Source organism: Vulpes lagopus, chromosome 8 (assembly GCF_018345385.1).
Source record: "Vulpes lagopus strain Blue_001 chromosome 8, ASM1834538v1, whole genome shotgun sequence".
NCBI classification, from domain to species: Eukaryota; Metazoa; Chordata; class Mammalia; order Carnivora; family Canidae; genus Vulpes; species Vulpes lagopus.
The window spans coordinates 21,503,462-21,531,295 of NC_054831.1; the positions used below are offsets into that span (position 1 = coordinate 21,503,462).

At 47.1% G+C, this 27,834-nt stretch overlaps 1 protein-coding gene across 1 annotated transcript in view; it reads left to right on the forward strand.

Moving 5' to 3' along the window:
- Positions 1-1,818: 1,818 nt before the first annotated feature.
- Positions 1,819-27,834, forward strand: part of SCARA3 (scavenger receptor class A member 3) — a 49,533-nt gene continuing 23,517 nt past the window's right edge. Inside the window, exons 1-3 of the mRNA XM_041767099.1 lie at positions 1,819-2,080; positions 25,451-25,549; positions 26,745-26,864. Of these exons, the coding sequence (XP_041623033.1) occupies positions 2,074-2,080; positions 25,451-25,549; positions 26,745-26,864 (226 nt within the window). The 5' untranslated portion in view covers positions 1,819-2,073. The remainder of the gene's footprint in view (positions 2,081-25,450; positions 25,550-26,744; positions 26,865-27,834) is intronic.

Below are 27,834 nucleotides of genomic sequence, written 5' to 3' on the forward strand. Positions count from 1 at the left end.
CACTCCAACGTGCTGGGTTCCCTCTCCTGAGAGTCCTTTTAGAACTGGATCCGAACTGGAGTTCATCCTCTGAACCTCTTCAGGGCTGGGATCTGCTCACCCAGGGCTCATCTGCAGGCAGACACGGGCCTATTTCATTTCTTTGTTGGTGCATTTGCATATCATGGCAATACCACAGGGTATATACATCCACCAAATCCGAAGGGGCAGGCATGGGGGCCCTCTCTCACATCAGGGACAGGCCCTTTCTTGGATCAAGCCAACTAAAGCAAGCGTGGAGAAAACCAAAGGCCATTTGCTTGTTCTTTCTGTCAGTAAGCGTTTGAGTGTCTTCGATGAGAGGCAGCGTGGTGCGCTGTAGCTATGCACACAGATGCGGATTTAAGCCTGCCTGAGTTCAAGTTCTAAGATCTCCATTTACTCACTCTGTGACAGGAAGCACCTTATTAATCTCTCCTTTCCTCCACTAAAAAATGAGGACAATAAATGTGCTTGTCTCATAAGGCTGCTCATAAGATTAAATAAATCAACACCCAGGTCACCTAGCTAAGATGCCTTTGATGTGAATATCCTCCCGGTATTTACCAAGCAGCTCTCCAGGTCCACGCCACCAACCCGGGAGGCTGAGGTGTCCTTGGAATCCAGACTCAAGAAGTACACTGTGAACTACCACCAGGCAGGCAACGGCTTCTCCAAGCCTCAGTCTCCGCATCTGTAAAATGGGCACCGTGGGCCCTGGCTCCCTCTCTAGAAGTTATGGTGAGTCTGTCTTGAGAGAATGGAGAGAATGTGCTTTACAAAGGAAACCTGCCAAGGCCAGGTGGAGCGGATCAGAGAGAGCCGCACATCACTCAGCAGAACTGGCTGGGGATTTGCGCAGGGTGGCGGGTCTTGGCCCCTTCTCAGCTCCTGGCTGAGAAGATGGTTCCTCGGCTTGGCCCTCCCTACTTTACAATAAAGGCCAAACAGAGGTGGGCATGGGAGTGTGGAGATGTGGGAAAGGGCCAGGCCGGGTTGCCCCCACCCTGGGGTCCCCTCTCTCCTTGCACTATCCCGTTGTAGCATGTATCACACCTAGCACCATCACTTGCTTGAGTGTTGGCTTTCCTCGCCACATGCCACCTCCTGGAGCAAGGGCTGGTGTGAAGTGTTCCTCCCACCCCCAGAGTTTGGGGCAGAAGCTGGCACATGGAAGGTTGGCAGGAAATGTTCCATCAACGAAGACTGACATGTGAGGAGCCGGGAGGAGGGCCTCTGACGCCAGCCGCAGCTCCTTGCTTGACTGAGTCACTTTCCCTCCCGTGTTACTGTTTGCACCAGAGGTCCCTCCACGAGCAAAATCACCAAATTGCGGGTGTGCGTGTGTGTGCGTGCCCGGGGCCCAACGCCCTCGTGGAGAAAACACCGAGGCTGGGAGGGGAGTCCCCCATGGGGGGGGCGGAGCTGGGGCGCCCAACCTTGCGGGCCTTCCCGGACGGGGCGGCTGGCAGGCACGGGGACCGCCGGGGTGAGACCCGCTCCCCGCAGCCCGGCGCAGCCCGGAGCAGCCCGGCCACGAGGCGACCCCGGGGGCCGAGGGCGGCTCGGGGGGAGGGTCCCCGCGCGCTCCCCGGGGCGCCGCGGCCGCGGGGCGGGGGATCGGGCACCCGCGGCGGCACAAAGAGGCCCGGCCGCGGCAGTCTTCAAACTCCCGAGGAAGTGGGTCTGGGCCGGGGCCCAGGGAGTGGCGCGCAGGGAGGGGGGAGCGCGCGCCGGGCAGCGGGGAGGCGGGGCGCGGCGGGGCGGGGCGCGGGGCGCGGGGCGCGGGGCGGCCGCAGACCTCGCCGGCCTCCAGCGGGAAGCGCGCGGGCGGCGGGACGGGCGGCGGGACGGGCGGCGGGATGGGCGGCCCCGCGCCCCCCGGCTGCGACCCCGCGGACCCTCCCCTCGGCGCGCCGCCTCCGCAGCCGGGCGCTCCAGCGGGCGGCGCGTAGGGCGGCGAGCGGGCGCGGGCCGAGGAGCTGCGGGCTTCACCCCGCCAGTCTGCAGCTCGAGCCGCCGCCCGGGGCGCCCCCGGGGCCCGCAGGAGGGACCATGAAAGGTAAGCCCCGCGCGCGCCGGAGGCCGAGGCCCCCCCTGCGCCCCCCCGCGCCCCCCCGCGCCCCCGCCGACCCCCGCGCCCCCCGCCTCCGCCTCCGCCTCCGCCCGGGCGCGGCGGGCGCCTCTCGGGCTGGGGCGCTGCGGGGGGGACGAGCTCCGGGCTCTGGGGGGGCGGGGGGGGGGCTCTGATCCTCCTGCCCAAGAAGGAGTTGGGAGGGAGCCCCAGGTCTCCAGCAGAGGGAGAGGAGGGGGGGAGAGTTCACACGCAGCCCCCTACACAGTCCTCTTCTCACTCTATCCCTTTTTAAAAAACAGTTATAAATTCCGGACAAGTTTCTGATCCCTTGAACCCGTGGTGTCACCAGCCCCACCGTCGGGCAGTGTTAAATCCCCATCCAGGGGACCCACCTCCCAGGCTCCTGCAGCCTCTCCCCAGCCTCCCACCAGGCTCCAGGCCTCGGATTCTCCTCCAAGAGCTGCAGCCCCGTCCTCAGGAGAGACTCGTGTGTCCAAGCCCCTCAGCCCAGACCCTGCCCTTAGGGACCTCTGGACGCTGGCTGACCTGCCCTCTGACCTCCCAGGGACTCAGCAGCTGGGGAAGGCCAGTGGTCCGGGTCTGAGCTCTGCGCAGGGCAGAGGGTCATCCCCACGGTGGCCCTTGCAGCCAGGTCCCCGGGATGGATGGACACAGGAGCAGGACTTGGTCTCAAGTGTTCGTATCCGGGCCTGGCTTTCTCAAGGCCTGGGGAAAAAGCACACTTTGTCTTCACACTCATTTTCTGACTAGGGGAGCTTCAGACATTGGAATCATCCTACGGGATAGGGAACCTTTTAGGATTTTAATGCTCTGTCCCATGCTTTAAATACTTGCTTTAAATATTTCCCTAACACCTCTGGCAGGTGCTCGTGCTCCCGGCAGTGAGAACCTCCCTCGCTTCTTTCTGACTCACTGAATGTGTGGACTGAATAAGACCTTTGAGATCATCCATAGGCCTCTAAACTATACCGAAGAAGCAGCTCTGTTTGTGTTTTACACAGAAGGGGCTCACGGACAAACCTCTGACTGAACACAGCCTCCATGTTGTATAGTTGAAGAAACTGAGGCCCAAACAGGTAGAGGAGCAGCTTCACAGGTCTGCAAACCTGTGCGTCCCCATAGGTCCCCACACTCGGAAGGCCTCATACGAGGTTTAAGGTCTTGAAATTCTTAATAACTTTTAAACAAGGTCCCCTCGTGCCTTCATTTTGCGCTGGGCTCTACAGATGATGTTGCTGGTCCTGTGGATAGGAGAAGGGACTTGCTCAAAAGTCACAGTTAGTCAGGGGGACCAGAGCCCAGGGGCCTGACCTCCAGACCAGAGCCCTGGCTAACATGCCCCTGCCTCTCTAGTGCTTCCTTCCCTCTGGCCCCTCTGTTTGTGTCTCCCAGTGGCCTCGCCATGTCTTGGGCTGACCGGGATGAGGAAAGCAAGTTATAATCAACCCCAGGGAGTTCCCTTGGCTGCAGAGAGGAGCCTCACCCACCAAGCTCCTGCTTTCAGCTACCACATCTATGGTGCTGTACCCACCCCCGTTAGCCCGCTGGGGGGCAGGTCATTACCCAGAAGCCTCCGGAAGGGTCTTAGACCACATCTCACCACAGGGGCCTTAATGATGATGGTAAGATGCTCCACATACTCAGAGTGGTTTGGCTCCACCAACATTCCTGACAAACCCTGTAAGAGAAAATCTAGTGCCGTGAAGAGAAGCAGGACAGGAGTCCTCCCAAATGGAGGAAACATCCTGCTCCCATAGAGGATGGAGTTAGGAGCACATGACCTGCCTTTTTGAAACTCATGGAGGCAATTCCATTCCTCTGAGTGGAAGAGGAACAAGCTGGTGTGGATGAACATTTGGAGGAGGACGGGCCATACCGTGGCAGCAGGTCTTTGGGTCTTCCCGGCCTGCTGGCTGGAAGTCTGTGGGCTCCCTCCTTGGGTTCCCAAGCTTTGCCCCTCTCACCTCCTTTTCCCAGTTCTCAACCAACAGCCTCACTACCATGTGGGGCCAAATTCCTGTTCACTGGGGCCTTGGGGGCAGCTCTCGTGTATTTTTTCCTCCAGTCTCCAGGAAACCTTCTGATCCCCCATAACATCCCAGGGGCATGGGCTGCAAAGCTGCAGTGGGGGGTTGGGGGGGGAGACAAGGACGCCTCCCTATAGGGTCTTCCCTCATCCTCCCCCTCCCCCTCCCACCCCAGTCCCCCAGGAGCCAGGAAGAGCTACCATCTCTACCTGAGATGGAAAAAGCAGGGCAGACAGCAAATATTTGGCCTTTGGATCTGTGGACTATGAAGAATCAGGATTTTTTTTTTCACCCACATGGAAAAAGTAAAGTGCCCAGCAAAGCAGGGCGGCCCTTCCAGACTGGCCCGTCCCCAAGGGGAACTGGCTTCAAACCCTCCTCCAAAGGCCCCACATTCAATCTGAGAATTACATCTGTTGGCAAAGATTCACTATCCCCCCTCAAAGCAAAACATGGTGATGTTATGCTTGGTGGGGGAGAGGGGTGTTCGTGGGGACGGTACTTAGGCAAGAAAACGCATTTGCTGAGGAGCACCGCCACCGGTGGCCGGACGCCAGGGCCTGCTCTGCCAGCCAAGCTGTTTCCACCCCGGAGCCCCTCCTGCCTGCCTGCCTCTGGCCGGGCCTCCCAGGCAGCCACATCTTTTGATGCAGGCTGGTACCTAGCCCCAGGTGTGGCCCTTCTCATACCTGAGGGGTACACACAGCTGCCACCAGCCCCTTGGTGATGGCCCATCTTGGAGCTGCCCACTGGCTTGGCTGAGCCATTAACAGTCACCTGCGGGATTGTTTACACACCTGTGGTGTGAGGGTCCTGCGGTGGGAGCCCTCCCAGGTGTATGAGCGCCCCCCACCCCAACACCTTTAGAAGCAGCCTGGTTCACTGTGATTTGAGAGTCAATGACATGGGCTCTATTCCTGGCCCCACGTCAGGCTCTGGCAAAGCGTTTCCCTCTCTGAGCCTTGTTCTTCTCCTGGGTGGTCCCTGAGGCCCATCCTGCTCTGATGCAGTGTGACTCAGCCCAGGAACTTGGAGCCTGAGTACCACTTGGGGAGCGGAAGGGACTCGGTGGAGAGATGGTTGGAAGCAGGCCCACAGCACGAGCGACTCTTTGCCCCTGAGAGACTTGTCCTCAGTTGCCACATACAGGGCAGAGCCACACCCCCCTGTTCCCCAAGCGTGGGAGGAACAGCCCCTCCCTGCAGAATCAGAGACCAGTGCCCACATCCCATGGACAAAGGGCGGACAGGGAGAAAAAGGGCTGCAGGATACAGCAATGTGATTCCAGGAAAATCTACCACCCACAGCTTGGCCGAGGAGATCATCCACTCAATGAGTGGGCAGACTGGGTCCCCTTGGAAAGCCCACCCCCCATCCCCAGACCTTAGGTGCAAGAAGGAGCCTAAGTCTAAAAGAAAAGGAGCTAAGGTGGCAGGGTGCAGAGAGCCACTAAACATCAATTTGGTGGACCCGAGGGCTCAGATGATAAGAGATTAGCTCCAAACCCTCAGACACACACACACACACACACACACACACACACACACACCGCACTCACTGTGCCATCCATCTGGGGTAATTTTAATAACCAAGTTAAATTCCAAAGCTAAATTTGAGAGAAAAAAGAATTCTGCTTCTCCGTTAGAATTGTTTGCTGGAATAGCTTAGCAGTTTTCTTGAAGGACAGGCAGCTGTGAGGGTGTGAGGACTGGCAGGTACTGCAGCAGGACGAACTGTGCCACTCATCACTCATATATATATATACACTGCCCATGTCTGATTATGTTTAATTTAGCAGGTGTGTGTGTGCGTGTGTGTGTGTGTGTGTGTGTTGTGAGCACTGAAGTCCAAGGTGAGAGCTGGCCCTATCACCCACCAGCTTTATAACCTAGTAGCTCTGATGAAGTCATTGGTAGTCTCTGGGCCTCCTCATCTGCAAGCAGCCTGGGCCAGCTTTGATGTTCTTCCCAGCTCTAACATTCTACTCTGTTGTCTTTCCTCCTGAGAGGGCACATTTATTTATTTTTTTCTATTTGAGTAGAGTTGACACACAATGTTGCATTGGTTTCAGGTGTACGACATTGCACAAATTTATATATTACACTGTGCTCACCCCAAGTGTAGCTCCCATCTATCACCATACAACCCTGTTAGAGTATCATTGACTGTATTCCTTCTGCTGTGCCTTATATGCTGATTTATTCATTCCATTACTGAGAACCTGTATCTCCTACTCCCCTTCACCTATTTTGCCAATCCCCCCCCCCACCTCCCTTCTGGCAACCATCTGTTTGTTCTCTATATTTATAGCTCTGATTCTGCTCTCTGTTTATTAGGTTGTTTTTTTTTTTTTTTTCCAGATTCCACTTATAAGTGAGATCATATGGTATTTGTCTTTCTTAGGCTGACTTATTTCACTTAGCATGATACCCCCTAGGTTGCAGGTGGCACGATCTCCTCCTTTTTATGGCTGTGTAATATTCCACTCTATATGGAGGGTTTACATATATATCTATATTTATATTTTTATCTATCCATCCATCGATCTATTGGTCTATATCTATTTTTCTCTCAGAATAAGCCCACAGGGTAGTGTTAGAACGTGAGGTCCATAAATATGGTGACTCTATCTCCCTTTTCTTTGCTTCACTCTCTCACGGTGCCTGGCACCTTGGAGGTATCCCCTACATTTGCAAGTGAGTAAATCTGAGTCCTCCACTGGGCTGAAATCCTTAAAGGCAAGAGTAACACCATGGTATCCCCAGAACCTAATGTAGGTATTCAATAAAGACTCATGCTTCTATTTAACATTTACTGACCAGCTGCCAAATGTCAGGGCTCCGTTGTTGGTTGGTGCCTAAGGGCCAAGAAAGATGCAAAGAAGAGCTCAACATCCTTTCCCTCAAGGTGATTGCCCTTTGCTAGTATGCTTCAGATGTGTGCCCAAATCATTCAAAAAAGACTTAAAGTGTGTCGTGAGAGAGACCCCAAGGAGGCCATTCGGGGTTGTGTTGGTTCTTTTCCTGTCTCTTCTTTAGCTGCTCCTCTTCTGGATGAATCTGTTATCTGTGGAGCCTCTGGTTCTTAGGAAGCACCCATCCTTGAATAGTCTTACTCAGTCTTGTGGATTTGACATGTGGGGAGAGGCTGATGATACCAGGTTTACTCCTCTGGGCTCCAGACGCGTATTTCTGACAGTGTCCCGAACACCTGTCGATAGAGACCTGTGGATGCCTCCTTCAAGGCTCAAATGAGACACCGTCACATCCACCTGAACCTAAGCTAAGGTATTGGTTATCCTGAGATGTTGCCACACACTTTGATGGTTTCTGCCCTCAGGCAGACAAGACGTACACACTTAAGAAGAAAATCACATCACAAAGGGAGATGAAGGAACAGAACAAATGAATGGTCCGTACGGTAGATTTGGGGTAAAGAGCATTACAGGTTGGGGCAGTTTGGAGAGGCTTTCAGGAGGAGTTGAAGGCTGAGCAAAACTTGGATCAGGTCTCTCAGGGTATTGTCAGGAGGGGCAGGAAGTAGTGTTGGGGAAAGTCGGATTTCTGTCACAGGTAACCAGTTAGTTATGGGTAGTGAGATCGGCCTGCAGTGGAGAGTTGGTTCAGAGACTTGGGGAGCCACTGGACCCGGAGGCCTCGAGAGCGGTGCCAAGGACTTCCAGTTGTGTCCTGTTGACTTTGGAGAGGCCCTGGAAGGGTTCGTCAGTAGATGGCCTGTTGCTGCCTCTCCCTAGAGATGTGCCCTAATGACTTGAGTGCACATTGGAAAATTAAAATTTCTCCTTTTAGAAAATGGGAGGAAGAAAATGACTTGTGGGAGAGCCAGGAGTGGTAAGGGACCCAGGCAGGGAACTGTGCTGGTTTTCATGTCACAGAAACTGAGAGGAGAAAGTTGCAAGAAGGAAGAAGTGATCAACAGTATTGACTGTTCATCAGCAGAGTTCATCGATTGGAGAAAGCCAGGTCACAGGCTGAGGGCGAGGGGTAGATCTGAAGCAAAGGTGCAGGGAGGCCTCGCATTAGGAAAGTTTCAGCAAAAGGGACCACTGAGTAGTGACGGTAAGAAGCGGGGCAGGCCGGAAGGGGTTTTCGAGGTGGTGCTCATTAGAAGGGAGTGGGAGAGGAGAGAGGAGGAAACGGGCATGTGGTGAGGAAGGAGGGAGCTTGGGAAAGCTTTGCCTGCGAAAGAAGAAAGGATCTTGGACCCAAAGAAAGGGAAGAACCGACATATACAGGCATAGACTTGTTGCATTTAATCTTTTTATAACACATCCACATTATGAAAATTTTTTGAAAAGTTCAGAAGAGGGAGGGGGAAAAAAAGTACTTATGGGGATCCCTGGGTGGCTCAGCAGTTTAGTGCCGCCTTCAGCCCAGGGCGTGATCCTAGAGACCAGGGATCAAGTCCCAGGTTGGGCTCCTTGCATGGAGCCTGCCTCTGCCTGTCTCTGTTTCTCTCTCTCTCTCTCTCTCTCTCTCTCATAAATAAATAAAACCTTTAAAAAAAAGTACTTACATGAAGTCCTACTCCTCAGAGATAATTGACAAGATTAGGATGAGCATTCTTCCAGAAATCTTTCTGGGTATATTTGCACACAGATTTTTTTTTCATATGGATAAGATTATACTTTCCATGTTATTCTGCATATGTACTTTTAAAATTCAATAATAAAATATAGATATCTTCCCTGGGGAAAATATAGACCTGCATTATTTTTTAAATGGTCGCAAAATGTTCCATATACAACTTTACAGTAATTTTTTTAACCCATTCCTCATTGAGGAATTGGGCATCTGAGTTCTTTACATTTTTCCTTGTGTTTGTCATAGCATGCATCGATCATTTTACACATCCATCTTTGCCTCATTGTTTAAGTATCCCCTGAGGAAAAAAACTAGAAGGGGGTTTGGAGAATCAAAGGGCATGCCCATTTGAAGTTTGGAAATGGGATGCCACACTGCTCCAAATACACAAGCAGGTCCTTCGTTCCCACTGGGTTTGGGGTGTAACACCTGGAGAGAGTTTGAGGAAGGTGAAGAATTTTGATCTTTTCAGAAAAGGAGGAAGTGAGCTCATCTTTGGAAATTAGTAGGCTGAGAAGAGGAGGAATAGCAAGCAAGGATCCAGGTGGCAGAACTGAACTGAACTGAAGACAAATGCACACTGCTCTCTGAGGTGCCCCCACCCCAGGCTGGGTTTCCCCAGTGCAGTGCAGAGAAAACAGGCTGAGTGGGTGAAGAGCACAAGTTTCCAGAAGGTAAAGCTAATAGCTCCAGCAAGCTGAAGCTTATCACGGGGGACCAGACTAAAGGCAGGATAGAGTAAGGCGTGCAAAGGCTTAGTGCAGCAGGGAGTGGGATGAGCAGTGGGAGAGGTCCTTGAGATCCTGCAGATGAAACCACAGGAAGCCTTCTGTTCCAGAGGGCTCACAGGCTCAGCTGTGGCTGCAGTGAAGAAGAGATAGATCCCAGGTCTAGGAGCCAGCCTAAGGTCTAGAGAACCAGTGGACCGTTAACAGATGTTCCCTCCATTAAAGATGATGGCAGGAGTACAGGATAAAAAAATAACCCAGTCCAGGCAATGTACTTATCTGGAACAGTGATCCTCAAACTAGGTGCACCTCTGTATACTAGTTCCATGGGATTCAATATATCTTTTTTTTTTTTTTTCAAGAATGGCAGGAAGTTCTATGATAAAATGTTTGAGGAACATAAAATTAAACACAGAATGGAGTGGGTTTTTTTTTTTCAGAACTTGTCAAAATATTCACTATGTTAATATGAGTTTTAAGATGGTAGAGCATTTTCTAGACTTACTTGACCGAAGAACTTTTTTCACAAAGAATATTTTGGAATTAGTGTTTCAAAGGGCATAGTTTGAGAAATGGATTTAATCTCTCTCTCTCTCTCTCTCTCTCTCTCTCTCTCTCTCTCTTTTAGAGAGAGATTGGGAGGGAGGCATAGGGAGAGGAAGAGTGAGAATCCCAAGCAGGCTCCATCCCCAACAAAGAGCCCTACACAGAGCTCAGTCTCACAACCCTGAGATCATGACCTGAGCCAAAATCAAGTCAGATGCCTAACCAACTGAGCCACTCAGGCATCCTGAAAAATAGATTTCATGAAAGTTGGAAATTGGTCCTGAGCATGAGGGCACCAGCAGGAAAGGATAATAAATGATAGTAGCAATTCAAGTAGCATCAGAAAAGAAACCCAAGGAAGATGACAACTACTGCCATTTATCAAGTATTTACCATGTGCCAGGTACTTGTCATTATCACTTCGCTGGTTTCTGTGAGTAGATGGTATGCCCTCTCTTTTGCACCCGAAGCTGAGAGAAGGGAAGAGAGTCCCCACGAGAGAGAGAGAGAGAGAGAGAGAGGACCTCAGGTGGTGAAACACAGGGAGAATGAAGGGTTTGAATATCCAGAAATGACAACAGAGAAGATGGAGCAACTGGTGATTCCCATTCCTCCCCCATTCCCATGGGACTTTAGGGTTCAAGAGGAGCAGAGGAGTTTCTGCCTCCACAGAGGAGGACCAGTGTGTATGTAATGGGGAGGGTTGGGTCTGTTGGCACGGAGTGAATAGACAGTGTTGTCTTCTCAACTGGACGCTACACCACCCCTTGAAGGGGTATCTAGAAATGGATGGGAATTTGTAGTTATCACAGTGACCAGGGATTGCTGGTGGCATTTAGAATGCCAGGAGTCTGCACAGTGTGGGTAAATCCTGTCTGAAGAAGAATTGCAGCACCCTGATGCTGAGTGCTCCAGTTGGAAACACAGAGGGCAGAAAAAGGGAGGAAAGTCACTGAGGACAAAGAGGGCTTAGGATAAAGGGTGTGAGTTTTCCCTCACACTGTGTGGTGACCAGGACCACAATGCAAAGACAGGCTGTGGGCCAGCTCCAAGGTTCCAGACAGAGGTGATAGGAGGAGAGAAAAAACTTGTCCCAGAGCATCGGATGGGATTTTAGGAAGGAAATAGCAGAAAAGAGGTGATTATTGCAGGGAATCAGATCATGACAACTTGATGAGCAGGAGAATCTGCAAGGGAAGGACCAGATTCATTAGAGCAGAGTGGGGCCAGACAGATTCCCACCGGAATAGAGATGCATCCACACAGGAAGCGTGCGGGGAGGGGGTTAATGGCGGAAGGGCTCTAATGAAAACAATCTTGCAACCTTAATTATAGCATTCTCCAACCTTAAACTATAGCTATGCTGCAACTTTAAATATAGCATTGGCTCCTGAGAAGACTCTGAAATCTTTATTTTTACCGACCCAATTGGCTGTTTTGAAAACCCACTCTGTGAACTCCGTAGAAGATAATCATCAAAATATGTTCCTTGAAGTTCCCAAAGAAAGACCTTTTATTCAGTTCCTCGAATCTCTCCCCCTTGCTGACTCTGACGGAAGATTGCTGTCCCAGAAAGGCTGAGGGAGTAAATTAACTTCATATTTTTGGTCAACCAAAAGAAAGCCGGAGTCGGCAACCACAGGCGAGTTAGCAGTTGGTTCACAGGTCCCAGCTGTTTTTCACCTCCAGGGAGGAGTGAACCGAGCTCAACCCCAACAGAGTCAGCAGTCACGCCTAGCAATGTGCCAAGACGTGCACCTTCCATCACACTTTCTACGTGGCTCTGTGGGAGCAGAGGCTTAAAAAAAAATGTGGTTTCTCTTGGGGCTGTCCTGATATTTGAGTCAGCTGTTACGACCTCAGGTATGAGAGGAACAGAAGCTCTTTCAGATCTTCGGTGGGTGCCCCTATTTTGTGAGTCTGAGCTTGCAGCACTGGCCTTCAAAGGCTGCTGGATTTTTTGTTAGTTGGTTAATTTGTTTTAAGCACACTGCCTGCAATTTCTGTAGAGATCACTAGATGAAGAGTAGAGAGCCTGGCTGTGCCTTTGGTGAGTTATTCTTGGGTCTGGCTTCTTTATTACTGCAACCCGGATATTCCCTCGTGACAGCTGTAATCCCTTGAGGCCTCTGGAACAGGGGAAGCAGAAATTGGCTTAGATGTTTGCTAACTGGGACAGCTTGTTGACGCTGTCCCAAGTTTGTCCTGAGAGAGTGGCCTTCCCAAAGACTTATTTATAGTCCTGGCATTACCATGTCTTCTTCAGTGTCCTTTCCGAAGCCCACCCCTTCTTGTCACAGTTGATCTTGGAGTCAGGAAGATGGGAAAAGGAAAGAAAAAGAGATAGAAGGCCTCAGAGCCTATTTCCCTTTCTGGAAACTTAGCCTCCCTTCAGACACCCATGGCCTGCAACATGCCCTCTTCTTGAGCCATTGCAGACACCTGGCAGTCCATGACGTTTGACACTCAGGTTCCTTCAGTCTTCAGCATGCCAGAAGTCCTCAGTTTCATGGGTAACTTATGTATGACACAGGGAAGAGCCAGGGCCTTATTTTAGAGGGTGGTAAAATGCTGATGGTATTCTAAAGTAATTAATTGGGACTCCACTGGAAAAAAGAATACTCCCCCAACCTCTCTAAAAAGAGGCCTTTTAGCTTTAGAAGAGGAATATCATATCCCTTGTTCTAGTTCTGAGAAAGGGAGGGGAAACAGACCCTACATTCTGCTGCACCCTCCCCCTTCATTCCTTCTCAATTCAAACATTAGGCCCCGGATGTTAATGCTAAGCCTCTGCTGCTTTAAGCCTGCTGCTTTAAGCCTTTGCATCCTCAATGCATTAGCACTCCCCAACACCCCCTAGACATGGAGAACTAAGAATAAACCAAATTTAAACCATATTCAAAGTCATTAATCTTTTTTTTTAATAAAAATGAGCTCTTAATTGAAACAGCAGAAGTTAAGAATTAACTAGGGATGCAGGCCTTCTCAAAAACGGTCAGCAAACCCATCTTTTTTTGAACACCCACTATGCGATCAGCCCTGTGCTGGCTGAGGCTGGAGGAAGATTTCAGACCTCAAGGAGATGTAAACAGACATCAGGCCTGGATAGAGAAGGCTTATCCCAGCTCTGTGGCTTGTCTGAGCTGGGCATAGGCCAGCCTGCAAGCATTCTGTATGTGTGTTTGGATCTTCCTTCAGCTCCCTGGACATGCAGGAACCACTAACAAGCTGGCAGGTCATTTCACCTCTCCAAGCCTTTGTACCATGACAGATGGGCTCTGTGACCTGTAAGTTCCTCCCACCCTCCCTGACTCTGAAAACACTTTAGAAAGCTGGCGTACCCAGCACTAAGTCAGATCACAGCAGAAGGCAGGGGAGACGAAGAGGGGGAAGAAAATTCATCTCCTGTCTCTCTCCACCCCACTTGGCCTCTGTGCAAGGAGGGAGTACAGACTCCTGTCTAATCAATCATCCTCTGATCAATCATAGCCTCTGTATCCCCAAGCCAAACTTTTCTCGATGCTTCCCCTCTGTTTCTTCCTCTGTCCCCGACCGGAACAATCTTGGTGTAATGTGAATATAATGAGCCGGTGCTTGCAAAGGGCTTGGCTTATAAAAGCCTCCCAAATGCTTTGGATTATGTTCTCATTAAGATGAACAAGGCTGAAGTGGAGAGTCGCTAGAGCATTCCGGACGTAGATAAATTAGCGGTCCCCCAGGCCTGCAGGCCCAGTGCTGGAGAACAGGAAGTCCAAAGGCTTAGAAAAAGGAGGAGACCCCTTTGGGGATCAGAGAGGGCGTGAATTATGGAGCTGCGATGTCAACAGAGGGAACAGCGCCAAATACTTGTGAACCCCTTGTCTACAGAGAGCCAAGTTCTGTCCTGGCAACTATCATTTCCCTGCCCATGGGCTGCAAAGTACCAGAATGGGGGTCTTTCTTCATTCCCACATGCTGATGATGGCCAATTTTGAGGGGCCCTCAATGGGAGAGGCAAGCTATGACAAAGCTGTGTGCTTTTTTTTGGGGGGGGGGGGGTATTTGCAGAAGGTCAGTGTCAGCCTTGCTTGATTGAAGTCCTCCCAGATCCCTTGCAGAGGCTATAAACAGCGAAGTGATGAAATTGGCCCTGGAGCCAGAACAGGGAGGAGGCCTCGTCACAAGGGAGGGTAGGGAAGCATCATCAAGGGGTGGAGAGAAATGAGAAACGGGCAGGAAGACCTAGAAGCCATTTCTTCTCCAAAGAATGGAAGGAATACCTCCCCTGGGGACCACGGCGGCGGTAAACCCGACAGCGCACAGCGTGGTTCTGGCTGAGATCATCCGGGGCTGAGACAGGTTGGCTGGTTAGGGTGAGGTCTTGGCCAGACAGGATCCGAGCCTGCCTCATCTGAGACCTACATTTATGGCAGCAGGATGGCAATCCTGGTGACCCCCCCCTCATAAACTGTTGGCAGATTGATGACAGGATGGCAGCCTGAGACACAAAGCAGGGCTGGAAAGATTGATTTCTTAGGTTTTTTATGAGGGAATCAGTGGTACCTGCCATGTCAGCCCTCCTTCTGCCACCATACCCACCCCCCTGCAGGGCGAGCACACACACACCTGAGAACTCACTTGCTCTATCAGAGAGAGGCTACCTCGAGTCCTTTATTGCAGAGAGGAAATCAGCCAGGATTCAGGAGGTTTTGCCACTGGCTGGCTTTGTGACTTGTTGGCCACCCCCAATTCCGCTTCCTCACCCATAAAATGGGAAGAGTGGCTTCCCACCCTGTTTATCTCTCAGGCTAGTCATAAGGACCAAATGCACTAATGGATATGATCCCAGCTTTCCACCCTCCCCCAAATTAACTTTGAGAGTGGGACACTAACTTTGGTGTCTTGACCAATCTCCCCGGCGATTCCACGTGCAAACTATGGACTTAAAAATGTAATGTAAAATCATTCATAGACTCCTTTAAATATTGATTTATTATTTATTCATGAGAGACACACAGAGGCAGAGAAATAGACAGAGGGAGAAACAGGCTCCTCGCAGGAAGCCCGATGTGGGACTCGATTCCAGAACCCCGGGATCACAACCTGAGCCGAAGGCAGACGTTCAACCGCTGAGCCACCCACGTGTCCACATAGATACCTTTAAAATTGTGTTTGTTGAGCATTATTCACGGCCACTCGCCGCTCTAGGGTGTTTGGATAAAGCAGAGAACAAGACAGACACATTCCCTGCCCTGAGATCTTAAACACTGGGTGAGAGAGCTGCTGAATAATGAAAGGTATAGAGCCTTCTACAATGGGAGGACACAGCCCATGCTGAAGTATATATAACAAGGGGATGGTCCAGTTTGGGAGCTCAAGGAAGGCCACTGAAGAAGTGGCATATAAGCCGTGACCTGGACGACAGCAGAAGGCATTCATGGCAATGATTGGTGGCATCTTTAATTTGGGGTCCCCCTCAATCCCTCCCTTCCTGAGCCCATTCCGGGTGCCTCCACTTACCCAGTGTCCTTGCCCACTCTGCCTTCTGGCTCCCATCTTGACCAGTGGTCACAACTGCACAGGGTTTGGGAAATGAGGTCTTGGAACCACTCCAGCTGCTTCCAGGTCACTGCCAGAGCCTCTGAGCCCCCATCACATGCTCTGTCGGCACCAGCCCCCTTCACTTCTACCTATTTGCCTTGATGCAGAGGCCAGATTTCTTGGCACTTGTGGGACCTTTGCTCGTTACTCCAAGGAGGCGGTAGGTATGACAGAAAAAAGATTCCTGAGTTCAGATCTCCGCTTCACCACATATTCTGTGTGCTGTGAAGCAACATTCTTAACTTTTCTGAACCTCAGTCTTTTTGTCCATGGAAATTATATATTTTTTAAAGATTTTATTTATTCATGAGAGACACGGAGAGAGAGGCAGAGGGAGAAGCAGGCTCCCTGCAGGACCCTGGGATTGTGCCCTGAGCCCAAGGCAGATGCTCAACAGCTGAGTCACTCAGGCATTCCCCAAGTGATATTTTAGACTGTGAAGTGTATAGGGTTGTGGTGAAGATGGCCATAAGGCAAGACCCAAATTTTTATCACATCAAAAAAGGGAAGAAAGAAAAACAAAAACTTCAAGCTTCTACTTCTAGTGTTCCCAGCTTAAAATATTCGTGGATTATGAAGTTTATATAGTAAACAACAAGTGAACTGCTAAATGCATAGCTAAAGTTGAAAGAAAACTGAGGAAGTTTCTGAAGACCAAGGAAAAAAAATTCAGATTAGGAGCTGAAACCCAAGAGTGAACAAATACAGAAGCTGGATGTCAGGAACCTGAAGTCTTGGGTATAGGAGGAACAAGGCTGTGAGTGGCGTAGGACGGGGGCGGGGGGTGGGGGTAGCTGGCCGGAAGACCTTCACCGTAAAGCCTGTCACCCTGTGTCACCCTGTGAAACCCTGGGACAGCCTTTCTACCTGTTTGTTTGTTTGGTCCCAATCTTTTCTGATTGGTCAGTCTTCCTACTGATTGGTCAATATCCATACCTCTGGTTAAAGATTTTGAAGTGCACCCCCACTAGTCTACTCCTTGGAAAAAGGGCAGGGACAGGATGGGGAGTGGTGGTGGGAATCCCCCTGCCAGAGAGCTGACTAGGAAACTGGATGTCTCCAGAGAGTCCAGAGGGTGGAAAAGACTGTGCCAGGTAAGTAGAGGCTCGCCCTCATGTGGGCCGGAAGTCCAGTTTATATATTGAGTGTGCATACTTGGACAATCCAGTTTAATAACTCAAACTGCAGTGGTCCCAGATTGGTAGCTCCCCTGGCACCTGGCAAAAGTCACAGAAATCCCCTCTGGAAGAAGAGTCCTGAATACAGACAGACTCCTCAGGATTCTACTGTTTAATCAGGGGGTACAATGTGAATGCCCTTCAACAGCTCCCCGGTCTTTGCCTTCCCCCTGGAAGGCACTGTGGTGGCCTGAGAGCTGTGCACACACAAGCTTTAACAGTTTTAGAAAGAAATATATTGAAATATCGGCAAGACAGGTGATAAAAAGTTATGTTCTTAAGTAAGCCTCTCACACACACAAAATCCACAGCTCAACAGAAAAATGGGCAAAGGCTAAATATAGACAATGCATGGAAAAGAATGGCTAGAAAGCACTTGATAATGGTCAGCCTCCTAATAACTTTTAATTGTGCAAAACAAAACATGGAGAGGCTTTGAGTTAAACTGGTAAAAACATTTATTTTTATGGTAAGACTCACTGGGGAGGAACTAGTATGTCAGTGTCTATCATACGCTATATGGGTAGGAGTGTAATTTGCGTGCCCTTTCCAGATGGCGGTTCGTTCATTTCTTTCCAGGGCATTAAAATGTCCTTACAGGGGCACCTGGGTGGCTCAGTGGTTGAGCGTCCGCCTTTGGTTCAGGTCATGATCCCAGGATCCTGGGATCAAGTCCTGTATCGGGTTCCCTGCTTCTCCCTCTGCCTATGTCTCTGCCTCTCTCAGTGTGTCTCTCATGAATAAATAAATAAAATCTTTAAAAACAAAATAAAATATCCTTACAATCTGATCCAGTCAGTTCACTCTTAGGAGATTATCTTGAGAAAATCCTACATGTGCATCACATTGTATGCACAAAAATTTTCAATGAAGTATCCATACACACATGTAACACATATGCACATACATAGGCGAGCATAATTTTTTGTGAAGCACATACCTCATGGCCCTGCTAAATATTCAGTGCGGATTTCCTAAAAATAGGAATATGTCAGAGTACACTTGTAAATTTCGTGAATTTGCCTTGATACTTTATCTAACCTACAGTATATGGATTCCAGTGTTCTCAGTTGACTGACACTATCCTCTGCACATTTCCTTTTCCTCCAGCACAGGATCCAGTCTAATGTCAAGGATTGCGTTTAGTTGTCCCATCTCTTTGACGTTTATTGTCTGTTATGACTGATACTTTTGAAAAATACAACCCCCTCCCACATAACTTTTTTTAATGTGATGATCCTCAGTTTGTGTTTTTCTCCTGTTTCCTGGTGAGTGGATTGGGGTTATGCATTCTTGGCCAATAAGTTGTGTGCTGCTCTGGCTGCCACATCTGGAGGCACACAGTGTAAATCTGTCCCTCTTGGGTGATGTTAATTTTGATCACCTGGTCAAGGTGTTGTCTCATTTCCCCAATAATAATTACGGAGGTTCCCCCTCCCTCATAACTAATAAGTCTTCTATAAGAAGACACTTTAAGAGCATGCATGTATACTGCTCTTCATCACAGTTTTCCCTAAAGGTAGTATCTGGTGATGGTTCTTGCCTGATTTGATCTTTAGTATACTGATTGCAAAGGGCTGATTTCCCAACTCCAGCACTACTGTTAAGAAAGAGCTCTTCCCTTTCCTCCCCTGGCTGCTTTAAACTCAGCCACCATCATGAACAACGCAGTAATTATCCAGACTAGGAAGTTCATGGCCAACTTTAGCAGAAACAAATGGTCAGTGGTATTCTTCGCCCAGGAAAGGCCACAGTACCTAAGACAGAAATTAGGGAAAACCTAGCCAAAGTGTATAAGGCCACACCAGATGTCATTTTTGTATTTGGATTCAGGACCCGTTTTGGTCGTGGCAAGATAACTGGCTTTGGCATGATTTATGATTCCTTGGATTATGTAAAGAAAAATGAACCCAAATGTAGACTTGCAAGACATGGCCTGTATGAGAAGAAAAAAACCTCAAGAAAATAGGGAAAGGAACACAAGAACAGAATGAAAAAAGTCAGGGGGACTGCAAAAGCCAGTGTTGGTGCTGGCCAAAAGTGAGCTAGAGATAAAATAGAAGGAGTAAAGATTCTTCAGTGACTTTATCTGTGGTGAATTGTGCAGATATTTTAAATAGATGATTAATAAGCTAAGAACTTAAAAAAAATGAAGAGCCTTTCCTTCTGTCAGCGATATGGATTCATGAATTCCTATTTTTTCAATGACTTGTAATAGCATTATTATAACTTAATTATTTTAGGGCTCAAATTGTTCCAGATTTGGCCAGTAAGGACATCTTCAGGATGGTTTCTATTTCCTTATGGCATGCCCCTATCATGGTTTTTTTTTTTTTTTTTTAGCATTCCTTTAATTTCTGAAATACCAAGATGTTCCAGATTCATCTTTTACCTACCTTCTAGCCCAGCCCTAGAATTAGCTATTCCTCCAAGGATCCCTGGCTTTTTTCAAGTTGGAAATGGTATTAGCCACCAAGATTTGGGTTGCTATGGGTGTTCATTGCTATGTCAGTGTCTCTACTTCCTGGACCTTTCAGCAAACAAAGTTATATGTATATACATATCTACACATACAGATACATATACATGTTATATATGCACATAAGCATGAATATCTATGTGCCTATACATATTAGAAATTATGAGTTTATGTTGATACCTTCAATTTCAATCCATCTCCAAAGTTTTTTCCTTATCTCCCCCATTCCATATTTCTGGGTCCCCTGTTCCACAGTGAAAAACCCTGAGTCCAAACCACATCCACACATTTACTCATTTGCTCAGTCTTGAATTAACCTAAAATAATTTCAGAATTGCTTTACACATACTATAATAATAAATAAAATTATTTTAGAAGTTTAAGATTTGTTTGCATTTCTTCCCCAATTATATCCTACCGTATCCCAGACAGGGATTACATATTCAGAACTAATTTAGTTTACTTAGATTAAATAATCTTAGGCAAGGTATTAAATTAGTTTTTCTTTCCTTCCCATCCCCCACTTCAGTATGCTTATTGTATTCCTTCAAAATGTAAGTAAGGTTCATTTGGTTCCACATGGGGTATATATTTTGATCAATAAAATTTAATTTTTTGAATATGTAAAATATTAACATGTTTTCAAAAGTCAAAACTATACAAAGAGTTTCACTCAGAGAAATGCCACTCCTTCTGTGTCCCTTCCACCCCATTTCCCCCACCCTATCCTTCTTCATAGAAAACAATTGCTTTTTGTTTTTTTACTTCCTGTGTTTCTTTTAATGATAAGCAGATATATGCATGTTTTCTTCTTTTTTTTTAAGATTTTATTTATGAGAGACACACACACACACACACACACAGAGAGAGAGAGGCAGAGAAACAGGCAGAGGGAGAAGCAGGCTCCAGGCAGGGACCCTGATGTGGGACTCAATCCCGAGTCTCCAGGATCAGGCCCTGGACTGAAGGCGGCGCTAAACCGCTGAGCCACTCAGGCTGCCCGATATATGCATGTTTTCTTATTTTACCTTCTTTCTTACAAAAAAAGGTGTTATACTATATATGTTCCTTTGCACTTTGCTGTTTTTATTAAATATCGCCTGGAAATGACTCCGTATCAGTGACTAGATATTTTCCTTATTCATCTGTATAGTTGCATAGAGTCCCATTGTGTATATATAACCATGGCACATTAACCAATCTCCCATAGTTGAATATTTAAATAGTTCTCAGTTTTTGCAATTTAAGCAAGTAATCCTGCAGTGAATAACCTTGTCATATATGTTTTCAGATTGTTGGAGGTGTATATTATGGATAAATTCATAGAAGTATGATTGTCAGGGATCCCTGGGTGACTCAGTGGTTTGGCACCTGCCTTTGACCCAGGGCATGATCCTGGAGTCCCGGGATCAAGTCCCACATTGGGCTCCAGGCATGGAGCCTGCTTCTCCCTTTGCCTGTGTCTCTGCCTCTCTCTATATCTCTCATGAATAAATAAAATATTTTAAAAATAAATCTGATTTATCAGATAAATATTTTCTAAAAAAAGAAGTATGGTTGTCAAAGGGCAAATATTTATGTTAAATTTCCCTCCATCAGGTCTAGGCCATTTGCATTCCTACCCCAACTCCCCATAGCCTGGCCAATTGAGTAATATTATCAGCCTCTGCATTTTTGCCAGTCTGACGGGTGAGAAATGTTTTCACACTGTAGTTTTAAATTGTATTTACCTTGGAGCACCTGGGTGGCTGTCATTTAAGTGTCTGACTCTTGATTTCAGCTCAGGTCATAATCTCAGGGTTGTGAGATTGAGCCCCAGCATGGAGCCTGCTTAAGATTCTCTCTCTCCTTCTTCTTTTATCTCTCTCCCATCTCTAAAAAAATAAATAAATGAAAGTTTTTTTAAAAATTAAAAATTGCCACTTGACAAGATGAGCACTGGGTGTTATACTATATGTTGGCAAATCGAACTCCAATAAAAAAAAAAACAAAAAAATTAAAAATTGCATTTATCTTATAAATAAAGTTGAACATCTTTTTATCTGTTTATGGGATCTTTTTCTTTTTTATGTTATTTTAATTCTTTTTTTATAAATTTATTTTTTATTGTGTTCAGTTTGCCAACATATAGAATAACACCCGGTGCTCATCCCATCAAGTGCCCCCCTCAGTGCCTGTCACCCAGTTACCCCCACCCCCCGCCCACCTCCCTTTCAACCACCCCTAGTTCGTTTCCCAGTGTTTGGAGTCTCTCATGTTCTGTCTCCCTTTCTGATATTTCCCACTCATTTTTTCTCCTTTCCCCTTTATTCCCTTTCACTATTTTTTTATATTCCCCAAATGAGTGAGACCATATAATGTTTGTGCTTCTCCGATTGACTTACTTCACTCAGCATAATACCCTCCAGTTCCATCCACGTTGAAGCAAATGGTGGGTATTTGTCGTTTCTAATGGCTGAGTCATATTCCATTGGGATATTTTTCTTAATTACAGTTGACACATAATGTTACATTACTTTCAGGTGTACAGCATAGTGATTTGACAAGTGCATATGTTACGGTGTGCTCACCACAGTGCAGCTAGCATCTGTCACCATACAACACTATTACAATACCATTGACTATATTCCTTATGCTGTATCTTTTCCCCCATGATTTATGCATTCCATAACTAGAAGTACTTAGGGGACATTTTTGTATCTCTTTGTCCTAGCTGCTTGTTTAGGTGTTTTGTTCATTTTTCTGTGTGACTTTTGGTCCTTTATTTCCTGATATTTTATTTTATTTTATTTTATTTTATTTTATTTTATTTTATTCCTATTTTACCCATTTCCCCACCCACTTCCCGTTTTGTAACTATCAGTTTGCTCTCTATAGTTAAGTCTGTTTCTTGGTTTGTCTCTTTTTTCCCCTTTGCTCATTTGTTTTGTTTTGTTTTTTATTATTTTATTTATTTATTTGATAGAAAATGAGAGAGCACAACCAGGGGGAGGGGCAGAGGAAGAGGTGGGGAGCAGACTCCCTGCTGAGCGGGGAGCCTGATGTGGAGCTTAATCTCAGGACCCTGACATCATGATCTGAGCCGAAGGCAGATGCTTAACTGACTGAGCCAGCCAGGCGCCCCCATTTGATTTGTTTCTTAAATTCCACATACAAGTATAAAATCGTATGACATTTGTCTTTCTCTAACTGACTTATTTCTCTTAGCATTACACTCTCTAGCTCCATTCATGTTGTTGTAAATGGCAAGATTTCATTCTTTTTATGGCTGAATAATATTCCGTCCCATGTGACATGTATATGTAGTGCATCTTCTTGACCCATTCATCTATCAATGGATGCTTGAGCTGCTCCCATAATTTGGCTATTGTAAGTAATGCTGCTTTAAGGGTGCATGTATATCCCTTTGAGTTAATGTTTTTGTATTTGGAGGGTAAATACCCAGTAATGTGATTACTGGCTCATAGAGTAGTTCTGTTTTTAACTTTTTGAAGAACCTCCATACTCTTTTTCCATAGTACTAGTTTGCCATGAACAGTGCAATTCTCTCCACATCCTCACCATCACTGATGTTTTCTGTTTTTTATTTTAGCCATTCTGACAGGTTGAGGTGATATCTCATTGTAGTTTTGATTTGTATTTCCCTGATGATAAGTGATGTTGAGCATCTTTTCATGTGTCTGTTAGCCACTGGATGTTTGCTTTGGGAAAATGTCTATTCATGTCTTTCTGCCCATTTTTAATTGGATTATTCATATTTTGGGTGTTGAATTTTATACATTCTTCATACACTTTCGATACCAACCCTTTATTTGATACGTCATTTGCAAATATCTTCTCCCATTCTGTGGGTTGCCTTTTAGTTTTGTTGATTGTTTTCCTTCACCCTGCAGGAGCTTTGTATTTCGACGTAGTTCCAATAGTTTATTTTTGCTTTTGCTTCACTTGTGTCAAGAAACAAATATAGACAGATGTCGTTACAGCTGATGTCAGAGAAATTACTGCCTGTGCTCTTTTCTAGGATTTTAATTGTTTCAGGTTTCACAGTTAGGTCTTTAAGCCATTTTTAATTTATCCTTGTATATGGTGTAAGAAAGTGATCCAGTTTCATTCCTTTACATGTAACTGTCCAGTTTTCCCAACAGTAGTTTGTTGAAGAGAATCTCTTTTTCCCATTGCATAGACTTTCCTTCTTTGTTGAAAATTAATAGACCATATAATTATGAGCTTATTTCTGAGTTTTCTGTTCCATTCCACATATTTTTGTGCTAGTACCATATGTTTTGATTACTATGACTTTGTAGCATAGCTTGAAATCTGAAATTGTGATACTCCCAGTTTTTAAAATAGATTGCTTTGGCTACTTAGGATCTTTTGTGGTTCCATACGAATTTTAGGATTGTTAATTCCAGTTCTTTGAAAAATGCTGCTAGTATTTTGATAGGGATTGCATTAAATATGTAGATTGCTTTAGGTAGTATAGACATTTTAACAATATTTGTTCTTCTAATCCATGAACATGAGATGTCTTTCCATTTCTTTGTGTGATTTTCAATTTCTTTTGTCAGTGTTTTATGGTTTTCAGAGTATACGTCTTTCACTTCTTTGGTTAGGTTCATTCCCAGGCATCTTATTGGTTTGGACACGATTGTTAATGAGATTGATTTCTTAATTTCCTTTTCTGCTGCCTCATTATTGGTGTATAGAAATGCAACAGGGGCACTTGGGTGGCTCATTTGGTTAAGCATCTGACTCTTGATCTCAACTCAGGTCTCAATCTCAGGGTTGTGAGTTCAAGCCCTGCATTGGGCTCAACACTGGGTATGGAGCCTACATGAAAAATAAATGCAGTAGATTTCTAGCATTGATTTTGTATCCTGTGATTGATGAATTTATTCCATTTCCTAAATTTTTTAAAGTTCTTTATAAACTTGGTGTATTAGCTCTTTATCTGTAATATATACTGTGAATATTTTCTTCCAGCTTGTCATTAATTTTTTTTTTTTGTCATTAATTTTTTTTAATCATGCAAAATCATTTTCATTTTATTGTCATGTAGTCAAATGTATCAGTTTTTTCTTTTATTGCCTCTGGATTTTGAGGGATAGGTTTTTTTGTTTAAAGATTTTATTTATTTATTTAAAAAAAGATTTTATTTATTTATTTATTTATTTATTTATTTATTTATTTGAGAGAGAGTACAAGCAGAGAGTACAAGGAGTAGAGGGAGATGGGGAGGGAGAAGCTGAGCAGGGAGCCCAATGTGGGACTTGAGATCATGACCTGAGCTGAAGGCAGATGCCTAACTGACTGAGCCATCCAGGTGCCCTGAGGCTGGTTGTAAAAAAATCCCCTCTACAGATATCTCCCAGGAATTTGGTTGTCATGATCAGCTTGTGCATCCCTCCACCCCACACCCACTCCCCAGGACAAAAGTACTGGTTAGGTCAGTTCTTAAACACCCACTTGGAAATTTGGTTCACTCTGCCTATTTTGGGCATCTTTCTCCTCATCATTTACCAAGGACCAGGTCTTGTTATCTTCTGAATGAGGGAATCCATCACCTAGGTCTTATTTGGGGAACACACGATCCCAGGGAACATGTACCAGATTAGCCTTCCCATATGAGAACTGCTCCTCCTATGGTCCCTTCCATGCCCTGGCAGGTCCTGAATGACACAGTGTGTGAGGCAGAGGTCTGTGACTGTCTCATATCCTCTTCACTCCCACTTCCTCCTCTCTGTGGCCCCCCAGCTAGGCTGAATGCAGAGTCTTGCAGGTTTACCCTTGACCTGGAAGAAAGGAATTCTGCTTGTGTTATCATGTGCCAGGGCGTGGAAGGATGATGAGCTGGATCAAACAACCAGCTCTTATTCCTTCTTATTTCACCCCAAGGGTTTGAGCAAGGTATAGAGAGAATAGACTAGACAGCTGAGCTGGCCTATCTTTACCAGCTTGTGGGAGATCATAAAATCTCCTTACCTAGAGGTGTTGGGACATCACGGTTCCTCAGTCACTTGATTCTTCTTTCTCTTTTCCTCTGCTTACTATCAGGTCATCTGGAGCTTGAATGACCTGACTTGGAGTCAAGGGTGGGGGTGAGCATGGGGTGTGGGGATTGTGGCAGCTGGAGAGGGGTGGGTGTGGCTCCAGGTTCCAACCCCGGGTCTGACAGCACTGGCTCCGTCACAGTGAGGTCGGCCACTGGCGACGGAGATGCGTTGTGTGTTACAGAAGAGGATCTGGCTGGTGACGACGAGGACATGCCGACCTTCCCATGCTCACAAGAGGGTAAGGGCTCTGTGGTCTGCTTTCTGATCTCCTTGCCCCTATTCCCACGCTGGTGACTTATCTCCCTACATGGCTACAAAATCCTGGCTGTCCTTTTCCCCACTGCTTCCTGGAGGGTGAAAAGACAAGAGTTGCATGGGCCTACGTTATGCAGTATGGATGATGTCAAGGTTTGACACGACTGACATCTGTCACCAGGGTTCCTCTTGAAACCTGTCAGGGACCACTGCCATCTCCCCCAGGGCTTGTCCTCTAACTGACCCAGAACTGTCCCCTTCACCGTATCCCATGCCACCCAAGTGGCTCATCCACTTGGCCTACCAGGCCCCCCTTGGCACTTGGATAATCTCAGAAACCAATGCCACCTGAAGTGTTACTTAGAGAAAGACTTCTTGGTGGGTTTCAATTAGCACAGCTGTTCTCAACCTGTGCTGTGTATTGTAATCCCCCCAGGAAGCCTGTAAATAGCCCTCAGAAATTCTGATTCCTTTTGGTCTGGAGTGTGAAAGGGGCATAAGGATTTTTAAACATTCCTAGTACTCATAATGTGCAGCTGAAGTCGAATCTGCCTTAGAAATTTCACAACTGGCAACATCATTGCATTGCCACTGGACATTGGTCACTTGCAAGAGGAGCCAGGAATACCAGGCTTCCTTCTTCTTCCATACCAGGGACCCAACTGGTGGGCTGGAACCTTTTGTTCCATTTCCAGGAGAATTGCTTGTCACCTGAGAAGTTTAGGGACTGAGGGGTTTCCCAGGGTGTGTGACTGGCTTGTACCATGCTGAGGCATTCCCACGATGGGAGACTCAGAACTACAGCCTAGAAAGTCCTAGGCCAACTGAAACAAGTTGGTCACCCAGTGGTGAAACAAGGCTGGCTGCCCCATATCATGGACCATCTTAAGGCCAGTGTATCAGGAAGAGGTGTTGCCCTACACCACCAGCTGATTGATGTTGCGCTAAGAGAGAATGATGGCAGTGATAGGGGTGTTCTTTGAAGACCCCGACTCTGCTCTCTTCTCTTGTTAAAAACTTGAGGACCTAGAGAAAACAGTGAGATGGTAGACATGTGGATGGAGAATAGCTCCCTTTCTGAGGCTGGTTTGATATGTGATGAGACAGTTCAGAGCAGGGATATGGAACTGACCCTTCACCTGCAGCCTCAGCCAGCGGTCTCCTTTGTCTCCCAACAGGCCGGCCAGGGCCCCGCTGCAGCCGCTGTCAGAAGAACCTGTCTTTGCACACATCGGTGCGGATTCTTTACCTCTTCCTGGCCCTGCTCCTGGTGGCCGTGGCTGTGCTAGCCTCTCTGGGTGAGTGCAGGCTCCCAGCAGCATCTGGGTAGTCCAGCATCTTCCTGGTGAGGGATTCTTCATACTTGTTTCAGACTTCCAAGACTGGCCTCTGATTTCCAGCCAGTAAGTAGCTGTGTGACTTTGAGCAAGGCACTTCCCCTCTCTGGAGCTCTGTTTTCTTGCTGGTAAAATGAGAGGACAGGACCAGCTCAGTGGTTCCCAGTTTCGGCAACGTGTTAGGATCATCTGGGAGCTTTAAAAAAATATGGATGCCTGGGCCACACCCCAGATAATGTATATCCACGGCTGAGATCACTGGATGGGGCAATTTCTAAGCCCCTTCTGTGGTCTTTGTGAGCGTTTTGCAAAGTGAAGTAGGATGCCTGCCTGCTTCAAGATCATCCCCAGGATTTGCTAAAATGCAGATTCCTGAGTCTCACTTGGTCCTTGCTTGTTTTTTTTTTTTTTTTTTTTTGGAATGGTCCTTGCTTGTTAAAGCAGAGTCCTGCAGGTGAAGCCCAGGGACCTGGAGTGTGGTGGCTCTCACACACACCGCAGCTGTATGACTATGGTAGCCAAGCCATATGATGGCATGTAGTCAGGTTTGGGCAGCCTCTGCCTTCTGGATGCTAATAGATGATGGTAAACAGAGGGAAACAAACTTGATGCCTTCTGGCTGCAGTCCCCTTCCACTCGGCTTCAGATTTTTTTTTTTTTTTTCGGCTTCAGATTTTAAAAATCCAGATGTCTTTACTAAAGGAGGCCAGTAGGTTTATTTGTTCCAATGGACTAGATGCCAGGGACAAGGCCGGGACTTGGTGAGACAAGTGAGGAAGGCGGGGGGAGGTAAGCCTCAGTCTAGGTGCCACTCTGTACTTGTATAACCCTGATGATGAGCACCTCCCTGAAAGGAGGCACCCGGTCCTAGGCCTGGCTGGAGATATTCAGCAACTGGCCTTCTTGGCTTGAGGGCAAGAAGCCAGCATGC